General features: G+C 34.0%; 1 protein-coding gene across 4 annotated transcripts in view; it reads left to right on the top strand.

The window, feature by feature from the left end:
• The window catches only part of LOC145694661 (uncharacterized), a 392,660-nt gene that overhangs the window by 255,695 nt on the left and 124,427 nt on the right, over positions 1 to 12,538 (top strand). The window contains exon 7 of one of the 4 annotated variants that reach the window (XM_081771123.1): positions 1,537 to 3,513. The exons of the other annotated variants lie outside the window; for them this stretch is intronic. Coding sequence (XP_081627249.1) covers positions 1,537 to 2,332 — 796 coding nt within the window. The 3' untranslated portion in view covers positions 2,333 to 3,513. Of the gene's footprint in view, positions 1 to 1,536; positions 3,514 to 12,538 lie in introns of those variants that run through there. 4 annotated transcript variants of the gene reach the window in all.

Below are 12,538 nucleotides of genomic sequence, written 5' to 3' on the forward strand. Positions count from 1 at the left end.
TAAGGTACTAAGAGGAAAAGATAAACTGGTGAGAAGATCCAGGAAGAAAAGGCTCACATAGGCCAGGCGATTACACGTGTCTACATCGACGGAAAAATGATACAACTCTTGTGCAAGAAAAAATTAACGGCAAACTACCAAACATCAAGACGAGAGGTTACAGAAAAGCATATCACACTTCTATCGGAGCCTGGTTCAGAATACTTGGGTCATGCCACACCTAAGTCAGGCACTGGCAAGGATATTGCCGACTCTATATTAGAGCTTTTAGAGAAGAACCAGTACGACGTGTCAAGTCTTGAGGCAGTCGGCAGTCATGCAGTGCAACATTATTATTAAATAGTAAAAATGTAAGCAAAATTAAACAATCATGACGGTTTATGATGATTATGGGGAAAATCTGCAATAGTTGTCTGCGGTATTATCTTATGGGCACTAGTTTTGACCAAATTTCCTTGTAACTGCTGATTCATTTGAAGAGATCAAATGGAAATATATTTTCAGGTTGCAGAATGTATTTTTTGTACTAAATAGGTATAAGCTAACAAATAATGCCTGCCCGTTATGAAACGAGTAGTAAAACGTTGGGGTCGAAGAAGACTGTCCAGCTTCATGCCTGAGTGTCTGTAAAAAATATGGTTCTCTCCCATAATACGTAATACAAATATTTTTGCCGTAACAAGAAAGGAAAAAAAAAAAAAAAAAGAAAAAAGTCCTTATTATGGAGGTGTCCGCTATTGAGAAGTATCCGTTAAGAGTAGTTTTACTGTACAAAAAATAAATAAATAAAACTGAAGTGAGTTACTTTTATTCCATTATTCACCATTAATAATATCTATATAATGTTCAATACTTTAACCGACAGTGTGTGTGAGGGGAAGGGGGTGTGCATATTGGTAGAGTGACACAGATAGAGCTCTACTTTTCCTAGTTCGATCCTGACCATCAGAGGTCGTGGTGGATAACATTGCTTACCCTGGATTTTCTCTTAGTTTTCCCGTTTCATCCCATTTTCAGCTCACCAAATGCATTTAATAAGCATCCACTTTCATTAATCATTCCTCTCTTTTGGTCTAATGTTTTAAATGTGAGATGTTAAAGATTTTATTTCAGCGTAGCATGCATAATGTATATTTTAATTTCATTGTTTTCTGTACTTAATTCACGTCACTGTATCTTTATCTAGAGTTTCCATAGTATAATAGTAGTAACACATTTTTATGTTTGCTATGTTACTTATTTACAGCAAAGTTAATACAACAAGCTCAAGAGTGTACAAAAAACAAAAATATAAACAATATAAATAATTTGAAATAGCAGAGAGAGTGTCAGCCAAGATTAAAATATATTGAATATATAATTTTTAGTACTTTTTTTTTTAATTTTCAGCTATGTTCCGAGACAATTCAATGTACGCTCTGTTGAAGACAAGATTCTAAGATACTACGCTTATTGAATAATAGAATAAGCTTTATATATACTTTCTTTCTCTGTTGTAATTAATATAATTATACACTAGTATTTCTTATCTTTCAGAATTAAAGACCGAAACCCAACAATGTGTAACAAGACTTGCACTATATGTGGAGAGAAGTTTCAATATGCTAAATATCGTCGAGATCACATGTTGAAGAAGCATAATGTCGGGGAATATAAGTGCCCACAATGTTCTAAACTTTTCAGCCAATTTTCTCGTCTGCAATATCATTTAATAATACACTCAAAAACACGTTCCAAAGATTGCCCATGCGAAATTTGTGACAAATTGTTTTTCGATAAGCATCAACGAAACATACATATTCGTGTTGTTCATAAAAAGGACGAAAATAGTGTAAATTGTGAATTGTGTAATAAAAAGATATTAAGAATCAACTTGAAGGACCATATGGAAATGCATGCAGGAAAAGTAAAGTATAGCTGTCCTGACTGTGATAAGAAGTTTGTTTCAAGAATGAAATTGTACGGTCATAAAAGAACTCACAAACAAACTTTCATTTGTTGTAAACTTTGTGGGAAAGTGGTGAAGAAACAAAGTTTGACACAACATATGAAGAACCACAATGAATCAGAACAATGTGAACTTTGTGGTGCAAAGCTTTCCAACAGTGCTACACTTAAACTTCACATGTCAACCCACACAGGTGAACAACCATTTGTATGTGAGATTTGTGGTCGTAAATTTGCGCGTTACAACAATCTGCGAACACATTTGAAACTTCATGCCGGAGTCCGTAAATTTGTGTGTGATTTATGCGGGAAGAGATTTGCTCAGAAGTGGAATTTGCAATCACACTTGAAGACATGTGAGAAGAATTCTTCTGTAGCATCTTGATAGTTTAAATACTTCTGTAATCGTTTGCTACGTTTAAAATACTGTACATGAAACATAATGTTTATTTTGTTTCTTTTTTTTTTTTTTTTTTAATTTTGAGCACATGTATAGTTGGAAAGCGGAATACTAGAATTAAACTTGCAGAAAAATGAAGCATCTTTTAGTAGAATAGTTTTCAGTAATTAATTTTGATGGTACAATGTCAGAACTCTAACTAGTGGGACTTTCGAGGTGTAATGAAAGCAATGAGTTGTTTGTATGGATCAGTTACTAAAGTTCTTTAACTAAATAATTGTAATTTCTTTTTATTGTGTTTGATTTAATTTGTAATTGCCATGTATTTGTAGTTTAAGTACTTCATATTTTGGCTAAATTGAAGGCCTAATTCTTTTCCAAAAAAATGTATAATTTCAATTAGAAAGCAGTGTATTTCGTATATGTTTATTATGCAGACTTTCGTAAGACGTCTGTGTCTATTCTAAAGTTTCCAATAGACAGGAAATAAACCAAGATTGCACGAGTTGGAAGCTGGAAATTACTTATCATCATCATCATTAACGTAGAGGGAAGTAAAAAACGAGAGTACATAATCTTTATTAGCGTGAAACAACAAACACTACGTTAGTTGTGTGTGACTCACTTTATGTTTCTAGGAGAAATATGTAAATACGAGAAATTAGTCATAAGTAAAAATTATGATGGTCTGTGCATAGAAAGTAAAATTTTCAGCCCTGATTTTACTAAAGTTCAGTGTAAATCAGTGCTATTTTATTAAGTTTTTCCCGTTTATACTTCACCTCACTGCCCGCCAATGACTAACTGTCTTGTACTCAAGTTGGATACTTATTCTTTAAAGTGTGGTAGAGCGTACACCTCTGGTGCTTGGGGTCCCGGGTTCGATCCCAGCCCCCGCCAAGTGAACTTTGTGGTGGACAAACACCGTGTGCGTGGGTTTTCTCGGGGTTCTCCCGTTTCCTCCCACTTTCTTCATTCCACCATTTCATTCATCACTCATCATCACCGTCTCCTTTAGCCTAACCGGCATAACCGTGGGACGTAAAACTCAAAGATTTCATTTCATTTTTTTTATTCTTTAAAGTATTGAAATCTTTGTCGCAATAGACCAGGGTTCGGATTCTATTTTAAGTCGTATGTGTACGTCTCGTATTGCCTCGCTGCTGAAAGAGATGTTAAATTTCAATCCAACCAATCCTAATACTTGCAGTGACTTTCTTTCGTAAAACGTTGTTTTCCAGTCTCGACAAGATTTCTATCGCAGAAGTGTTAATCTTAAGCTTTTCAGAATGTTACTTTACATCAAACCAATAAGTAGTAATATGCTCTGAATCTAAAATATATCCCAATATTTATTTTTCAACTTGTGTATTTGTTTTATTTTTACATATTTCTACGTAAATACACACAAAAAATATATTGGAAATAGCAGAACAACATAAATGTCTACATATTTTATAGATATACGGTTTAAATTGGAAACCTGCCAATCCATGGCCGGTGGGCCTCCGGAATTCCAAGAGGCCTATCTCCACGCCTCGGTAAGAACCATTTCCCTCATACGTAATCATATGTGTTCAGTTATAACAATTATGACTGTGTACACACACACACACACACATACACATATATATATATATACAGGCGCGGATCCAAGGGAGCTATAGGGGTTATAGCCCCCCACCCCCTTACTTGACACTCAGGTATACATTGGATAAATGGGTTTCAATCCTGCTTTACACTGGATAAAACAGCAAACTATGGTTTAGGCCCTTCCTTGATCATATCCTGGATCCGCCACTCTGCCGTGTCGTGACAAAATGCTGTAACTTTGGCGGAGCAGTTTTGCGAAAAAGAGCCGTAAAGTTTCATCAGAAAATGTGATCTGTATCGTGTAGAACCAGTGTATCTTGACTTTGGAAACACGTGGTTACATGTAATGTTACGTAAATGCATGTTGTGAGATTAAATTTGGTGAAAATTGATTGGTTGACCATTATTGCCTAGTTACACTGGTTCTACACGATACAGATCACATTTTCGGATGAAAACTTTACGGCTCATTTTCGCAAAACTTCTCCGCCAATATATATACAGATAGATAGATACACTTATTTGTGCAATCTTTAGTTACAAGTATCAATTAGCATCTTGCCAATCAATGGCCGGTGACCTCCAGAAATCCAGGAACTTTATTTTCAGGCCTTGGTAGAGATTCTCCTTTTAATATATTTACCAAGTTTATATATTTCTGTTTTTACTAACTCATAACATATAAACATACACAATACACAATTCCTCGTGCAAATTTTAAATATACAGTCATGGTAGGTTTTTCTACACAGAAACTTTTGCTTATAGATGAGCTCCATTTGACGCCAAGTATTTTTAAATATTTTAGCCCAATATTTTCCTAATTAAAACACCGCAGTGATTGGCATTACGCATTTTTTGTATGATATTTTAGCCAAATATTTTTTTAAACGTTATGGTTTTTAACTCATCTCTTCTTATTTCCATTAACCAATTTATTTATTTTTTGAATCTATACATATTGTTTTCATCCTTAAGTCTGTTTGGCTTATTATTGTAAGGTTTCGGATCCAAAAAATAAGTTTGGTTTTGTGATACTCATTTGTTTACTCTTATTGTTTCAAAATTTTTTGAAGTAATTTTTCTCATTCAATACCCGTATGTTATTTTATCCCATTGGTTTTCATGTGTTTTTATATATAAAAATACATTTTTTTTTACATATGAGTTGTCAACGGATAAAACCGGAAATTTCTCTATATAGATCTACCAATCTGTTTTTTTTAAATCTTTTTATTTAAACAAATTCTGATTATATTGATACTAGCACTCTCAAAAATTTCAATTTTAAGGATGGAAAGCAAATAAATTTCTATAGTACTTTAATTTATATTTTTTGTTCATAAAGTAGCCGGATGGGAGAAATGGTCAAACCGTTATAATCAGTTCCTGACTTACGTTTTTGTTCTTTCACTTTGATTCATATACGTGTCCCATGACGGGAGGGGAAGAGAAGAGCGTTGAAATATATCATTTAAACAGTAGCGTACCCAGGAATTTATTTCGGGGGGGGGTCCAAACTAAATATGAAGGTATTTTATATTAAAATTCCTAAAATTGCCCCTAAAATTAGGCTAAATTTTAAAAAAGTCGAAATTTCGGGGGGGGGTCCGGACCCCCTTGACGCCCCTCCCTTGCGTACGTTCCTGCATTTAAATATTTTCCATAAACCTAACTTTATACCAAGAACTGGCATTTCAATTAGTATATTACAAAAGTGAAGTCGACTTTGTCTGCATCATCGTAACGAGAAAGAGAAAGAAAAAAAAATTCTGGGCCGTAAGAATTCTTTAACATTGTTCTTGACCTGGATTTTTTTTACTTTCATTAAAACGCGTATACTTAAGGGGGAAATGAGAGTTCAAAATTCATGTCATAAATAGCGTACCTTATAGCCTCTAACCCGATATAAATATTTCTAATTAAAAATGAGTTGTATATCTTAGTGTTTTCGAAAGTTCTACTTTTAAGAAGGGGAAGAAAGAACTTCTACAATTATTATTATTATTATTATTATTATTATTATTATTATTATTATTTTCAAATTCAAATCAACGTTTTTTGTCTCATCATGGGAAATCTATGAAGTGTTTAAAATTTATTTTAATATAATTAGCGCTGTTCTTCAGTTAAAATTTATCATATTACTTTCGTTAAAACTGCATACGGAAAGGTAGTCAAGTTTATGCAAAAAAAAAAAAAAAAAAAAAAAACATCTCATGATATTTTTAAGTTAGTGATATGAAACTTGGATTCCTAATTTGAAATAAATAGACACGTATTCCAGCGTTTGAAAATTCCGCTTTTAAGGGGAAAAAGAAGCATTTTCTACAATGCTTTTTTTCACATTCGAATTAATCATGATGGAAAAACTTACGAATTGTTTGAAATGAGCTTCGAATTAGCACGTAGCTCAAACTGCTCTTTTATCGTGTGAGTTTCATTGAAATGTGTATTGAGTGAGGCTAACGGATTCAAAATCTATGCCAAAGAAATTGAGGATCTCTCAAACCTCTAATGTATTATGAGTACTGCATATAGCAAAAGAAATTAACGTGCTAACCAAGCTCGGGAATCGAACATGGAATCCGTCCAGCACCCGTGCATTGACAGCTTCACTAATGGCAACCTGAATTCATACAAATGCTGTTTCAACACAGGTTGTGATATAATTCAAACAAAACGTGGTTTTGTTCTAACCTTACCACAAACAACTGCAATAAACCGTAATATCAAGAATTATACAGGAAGCAGTAACTTAGCAATACGAGTTCACTACAATACAATACAGATTATGCACATAACGAGTCCCGAGGAAAATATTGAAAAGAAATTACATATTAAACGTGAATAAAGAGCCCATTGTAACATAAAATGAGAGAAAATACAGAAATGGAAAGTAAATGCACTTTTTAAAGTCCATTGTACAGAATAAAGTGAATGTTCTAAAAATTGGTTCATAATAAAGATCACTATAAATGTTCGAATGATGAAGTTTGGTATATGTACTTCTTAAAAATAAGTTTACACATGCTTCAGAACACACAAAAATTCCACTTCTAAGAGAGAAAGATAGCAATTCCTATATTTTTTTCTCAAAATGTAAACTGACATCGACATTGTCTTATCTCGCCAAGGAAAAACAACTGAATTGTTTGAGATTCGAGTTTAGTTTTTATCAGTTTACTGCGATTCGAATGGGTATCCAAACAGATGAAGGAGGTTCAAATATTTTCCAAATAAACCTACTCATCCCTTGCGAAGAAGCGACATTTCTGCTATTGTAACCTTGTGATTTAAAATGTGCGTTAGTGTTCTGCCTTACCTTTCGTCTAATTGGTATACTAGTGAAAGAAGCTCGATCATCACGAATAGGATTCTTGATGGAAGTGCATTATTTGCAAATTCCACGTTAAGTTGTAGATCCAGGTCTTATGTAGCCTCGGTGCTACAAGGAGACTTTAAGCTTCTAACAAGTAATTTATTAATATGCTAGATGATCATATATGAGACTGAGGTAATAAACAAATTAGGTGCTTTTATTTTAAGCTCTCAAAGTAGATTCAGGTAGAGATGTTCAACATCAAATGTCCAAAGTGACCAAAGATAGACTCTATTCCCTTGTGTACTGAATACGCCAATTCTCAGTGTAAAACACCTGCTTTCGCCACCAATCAAAATTGAATATCAATTTTGTGTGTAGTGAGTAACGCGTATAAACACAACTTCTCTAAAGACATTCAACTATACTTGATTCGTGTGGTGGACACCATGCAGGAAGCAAACGTTCCTTCATTTTAGTCTATTAATTATAACTGCAGTACTAAGCTAGCTGCGGAGCACATAGGCATGGCGTAAAATTTCGAATTAGCCAGAAGGTGCTATGCAGAAAACACCTTAGTGGCGAAGTGGCCTGTCGTAGTAGTGGCGGTAGACGAAAAATTCCAACAAGTAAGCAACAACGTGAACTCTTTGAACAAGTCAGATAAATACTACATTCAAATTCATGTCAACTGCGTCCCATGATTGTATATAGTCCGATCCCAATAAGTTGATGTCTGAGAATATAAATCATTAGAAATTATTCAAATGAAAAATGGAACTTTTGTTTAGTTATAACGTTTCAAGAGTATGCCCTTTAAGCTAAACGTGATTTATTAAGAAGGATGATTTACGAAAGTGAAATTCTTGTGCTCTCCCAGCTGAAATCTATTCCGGAACCAGGGCACATGCAGAAGGCGTGCACAAAGAGAAACGTGCTAGCTACCAGAACAGCGGAAGGGTTTGGAAAATAATAATTTACATGAAAATACAATGTTGCATTTATTTGCAAAAGTTTATTAGAAAAATTAACTTTCTGTCTACTTTCTTCATTTATCTGTATAAAAATTTATAATATTACTTTTTAACTTCAGTTTCGTACTCAATCTAATATCAAGCCAATGTCATTGTATTATGCATAATGCGTATTTTGTTTATTTATTAAAGAAATTTTAGATGCAGTAAAAATGTAATTTTACACTGAAACATTTTAACAACAAAGAAACTTTCAAGAGAAGTTTGACAAGTCTTATATATTAAACGTATTCTGGTATTCGCTTGATGGAACTGAGACATCTCTGTCAGGATGCTTGGTATCGAAATCCGAAGCCGGTGACTCCCGATTACGAAGCTCCAACGCTAACCACTATCGTACTTTAGCTAAGTAAATGTGATCAAATTATTTTTCAGCAAACATTTTTCTGAAGTGTTTAGTTGTATGAAGCAAAGGGTGAATTTTGTACTTGTGTTCAAAACTATGCCTACTATACTTTAAAGTCACAATTGATATAGCCTACGTTTATTTGCTGTCCATTTTCTGCATATTATTTACAAAGGCTATTCGGTGTAAATATTTTGTTATGTTTTATTTTAGTGAAGTTTCGTTCATGTTTGGTCACATGTTAAAGTTACAAATATTAAAAGTTACCCATTTCAGATTACGACAACAGTGACTAGATATGAAGTTTATTGCTTTTGTAAATTCTCTGATAATTTTAACAATTTCAAAGACTTAATTCTGAATTATTTGCAAATATTTAAGTAAATTAGATTAAAGTGAATATTATTAAGAAACATTTCTGAAACAAAAAAGATTACTGTTTAGTGAAACGACAGTAACAAGATTTAAGAAAGAAAAAAAAAAAGTTTATTACGGACTCTGACACTTGTACTGACAATTATCGAAAAAGTGCTATAACACAACGTTACATGTTAACCAATTACATTAGCAAGGGAAGTTGAAATTTTTCTATTTGATGTAAGTATATATCGAAACCGATACACAAAATGCCTGATACCTCCTATTTTGTGGCTTATTTCTATTTAGTCGTTTGTTTACACGTAAAATAATTAACTACTAAGTATATTAGGACTGTACAAGCATTATATAGGAACTATAGGAACAAACATTACATAAGAAATTTACGTTGTATTTCTATTAAAGCATACAAATTCCCCCCTTTTTTTAAGTGTAACTCTCCTATTTATTATTTTTCTCAAATGTGTTTTTTTCTTCACATTTTTAACAAGACAAATGAAATTTTCTTTCATAAGAGAGTTATTTCTATTTATATAATTCCCAGCGGCGGCTGGTACTATATGTTGCATGGTTGTGCAACCGGGTATCTTTTTTAGTACTAAAAATATTTTTAAATATTAAAGTAGTGTATCAGTAAAAAAAATAAACCTCTGCAGTAGTAGAAAAATGATCGATCTGGAACAACATAGAACATAAGAGAACAACTCAGGAGCCCCTGAGAAAATGACCACCGTACACCGTGAGCCCACGGTCTTTTATGACCTCAAATTTAGGGGTGAATTTAATCCCTTTTATGAGCACTTTTAAGGGGGTGTATTCGTTCTCTTTTATGACCACGTTTAAGGGGTGAACTCGTTCCCTTTTACGAGCCCCCCGGAATTGACCACCGTACAACGTGAGCCCATGGTCTTTTACGACCTCCATTTTAGAGGGTGTACTCGTTCCCTTTTATGAGCATATTTTTCAACCCTTATTTTAACATAGCAGATAACACATAGAAGAGAAGATAACACATAACACTACGTAACACACAGCAGAGCAGATAACACATAAGACTCGTTCTCTTTTACGACCTCCATTTTAAGGGGTGAACTCGTTCCCTTTTATGAGCACTTTTTCAACCCTTATTTTAACATAGCAGAAATTACGAACACATAGAAGAGCAGATAACACACAAGACTACGTAACACACAGAAGATCAGATAACAGATAAGAATATGAAACATAGAAGGGGTGTATTCGTTCTCTTTTATGAGCATATTTTTCAACCCCTATTTTAACATAGGAGATAACACATAAGATTACGAACAGATAGAAGAGCACATAAAACTACGTAACATAGCAAGGGTGTACTCGTTTCCTTTTACGACCTCCATTTTAGGGGGTGAACTCGTTTCCTTTTATGAGCATATTTTTCAACCCCTATTTTAACATAGCAGAACATAAGAATACGTAACATAGCAAGGGTGTATTCATTCCCTTTTATGAACATATTTTCCAACCCTTACGAACACATAGCAGAAATTACACTGAGACTATGAACACACAGCAGAACAGATAATACATAGCACAGCTAATAAAAGAACATGGCTTATTTTTCAACCCCTATTTTAACATAGCAGAAATTACACTGAGACTATGAACACACAGCAGACCAGAGAATAAACACAACAACCTCCATTTTAGGGGTGTATTCATTCCCTTTTATGATTACTTTTCCAACCCCTATTTTACCATAGCACAAATTACATAAGATTTTTTTTTCAACCCCTATTTTAAGACAATGAATACCTATGTAACATAGCGATTCGATACGCTCTTTGAACCGATTTGGATGAAACTCGGCATATGGGGGTTTTCGACCATGCTGAGTACGAATATCATACTTATTTTTACCTGGGTCCTATAGTTTATGTGGCATACGCCCTTTCTATGACAATTTTAACCGATTTGGATGAAACTCAGCATATGGGGGTTCTCGACCATGCTGATTACAAATATCATACTTATTTTTACCTGGGTCCTATAGTTTATGTGGCATACGCCCTTTCTATGACACTTAAAACCTAATAACTCAAAAACGAAGCAACGTATTGAGATGGTATTTCCACATTTAGTAATCGACCACCAACTACTACAAGTTCCAAAATAGTGGCCATCGAGGTCAAAGGTCAACATACTTAAAACCTAATAACACGAAAACTGCGCCACATATTGAGGTGCTGTTTCCAAATCTAGTAACTGGTCATCAACTACTACAAGTTCCAAAATAATGACCATCAAGGTCAAAGGTCAACATACTTAAAACCTAATTACTCGACAACTGAGACACATATTGAAGTGCTGTTTCCAAATCTAGTAACTGGTCATCAACTACTACAAGTTCCAAAATAATGATCATCGAGGTCAAAGGTCAACATACTTAAAACCTAATAACTCGACAACTGAGCCATATATTGAGGTGCTATTTCCAAATCTAGTAATTGGTCATCAGGTACCACATGTCCCAAAATAATGTCCACCGAGGTCAAACTCGAAAATGGATCCACATATTGAGGTGCTGTTTCCAAATCTAGTAACTGGTCATCAACTACTACAATTTCCAAAATAATGATCATCGAGGTCAAAGGTCAACATACTTAAAACCTAATTACTCGACAACTGAGACACATATTGAAGTGCTGTTTCCAAATCTAGTAACTGGTCATCAACTACTACAAGTTCCAAAATAATGATCATCGAGGTCAAAGGTCAACATACTTAAAACCTAATAACACGAAAACTGAGCCACATATTGAGATGCTCGGTCACCAACTACTACAAGTTCCAAAATACTGATCATCAAGGTCAAAGGTCAACATACTTAAAAACTAATGACTCGAAAACTGAGCAAAATATTGAGCTGCTGTTTCCACATTTAGTAATCGGTCACCAAAGACCACATGTCTCAAAAGTGTCAACCATCGAGGTCAAACTCGAAAACGGAGCCAAATATTGAGGTGGTGTTTCCACATTTAGTAATAGTTCATCAATCACTGCAAAATCCAAAATAATGACCATCGAGAGCTTGTAAACGGAGCAACGGATAAATTTTGTGCAAAGCAGAAAAAGTGAAGGAGGAATAAATTTGAGTGGCCTATTGAATTTTGTACCAACGAGAAATGTCATTTTTTCTAGACCATGTTCTAATATTTAAACAAACGAAGGGGTGAATTTGAGTGACCTATTCAATTTTGCATCAACGAGAAATAATTGCGTATTTTAAACAAACAATCGGATAAATTTAACCGGCTTAGAAGTTCAATACTATTTTGTAGTCTTGAGTGAGCTTTCCAATTTTGTAGCAAGAAGGACCATTTTTTAAAAAACTAACTCAGAATTTCATTTCATTTTTGTAATACTCAAATTTGGATGAAGTGTTTAGTTTTGTACGAACCAGAAAAACTTGATTGGATTATTTCCTTAGGTACCAACTGGAAAAAGTGAAGGACCATTATTCAAATAAACGAAGGAATAGA

Source organism: Thermobia domestica, chromosome 9, assembly GCF_964235325.1.
Source record: "Thermobia domestica chromosome 9, izTheDome1.hap1.1, whole genome shotgun sequence".
Classification (NCBI taxonomy): Eukaryota; Metazoa; Arthropoda; class Insecta; order Zygentoma; family Lepismatidae; genus Thermobia; species Thermobia domestica.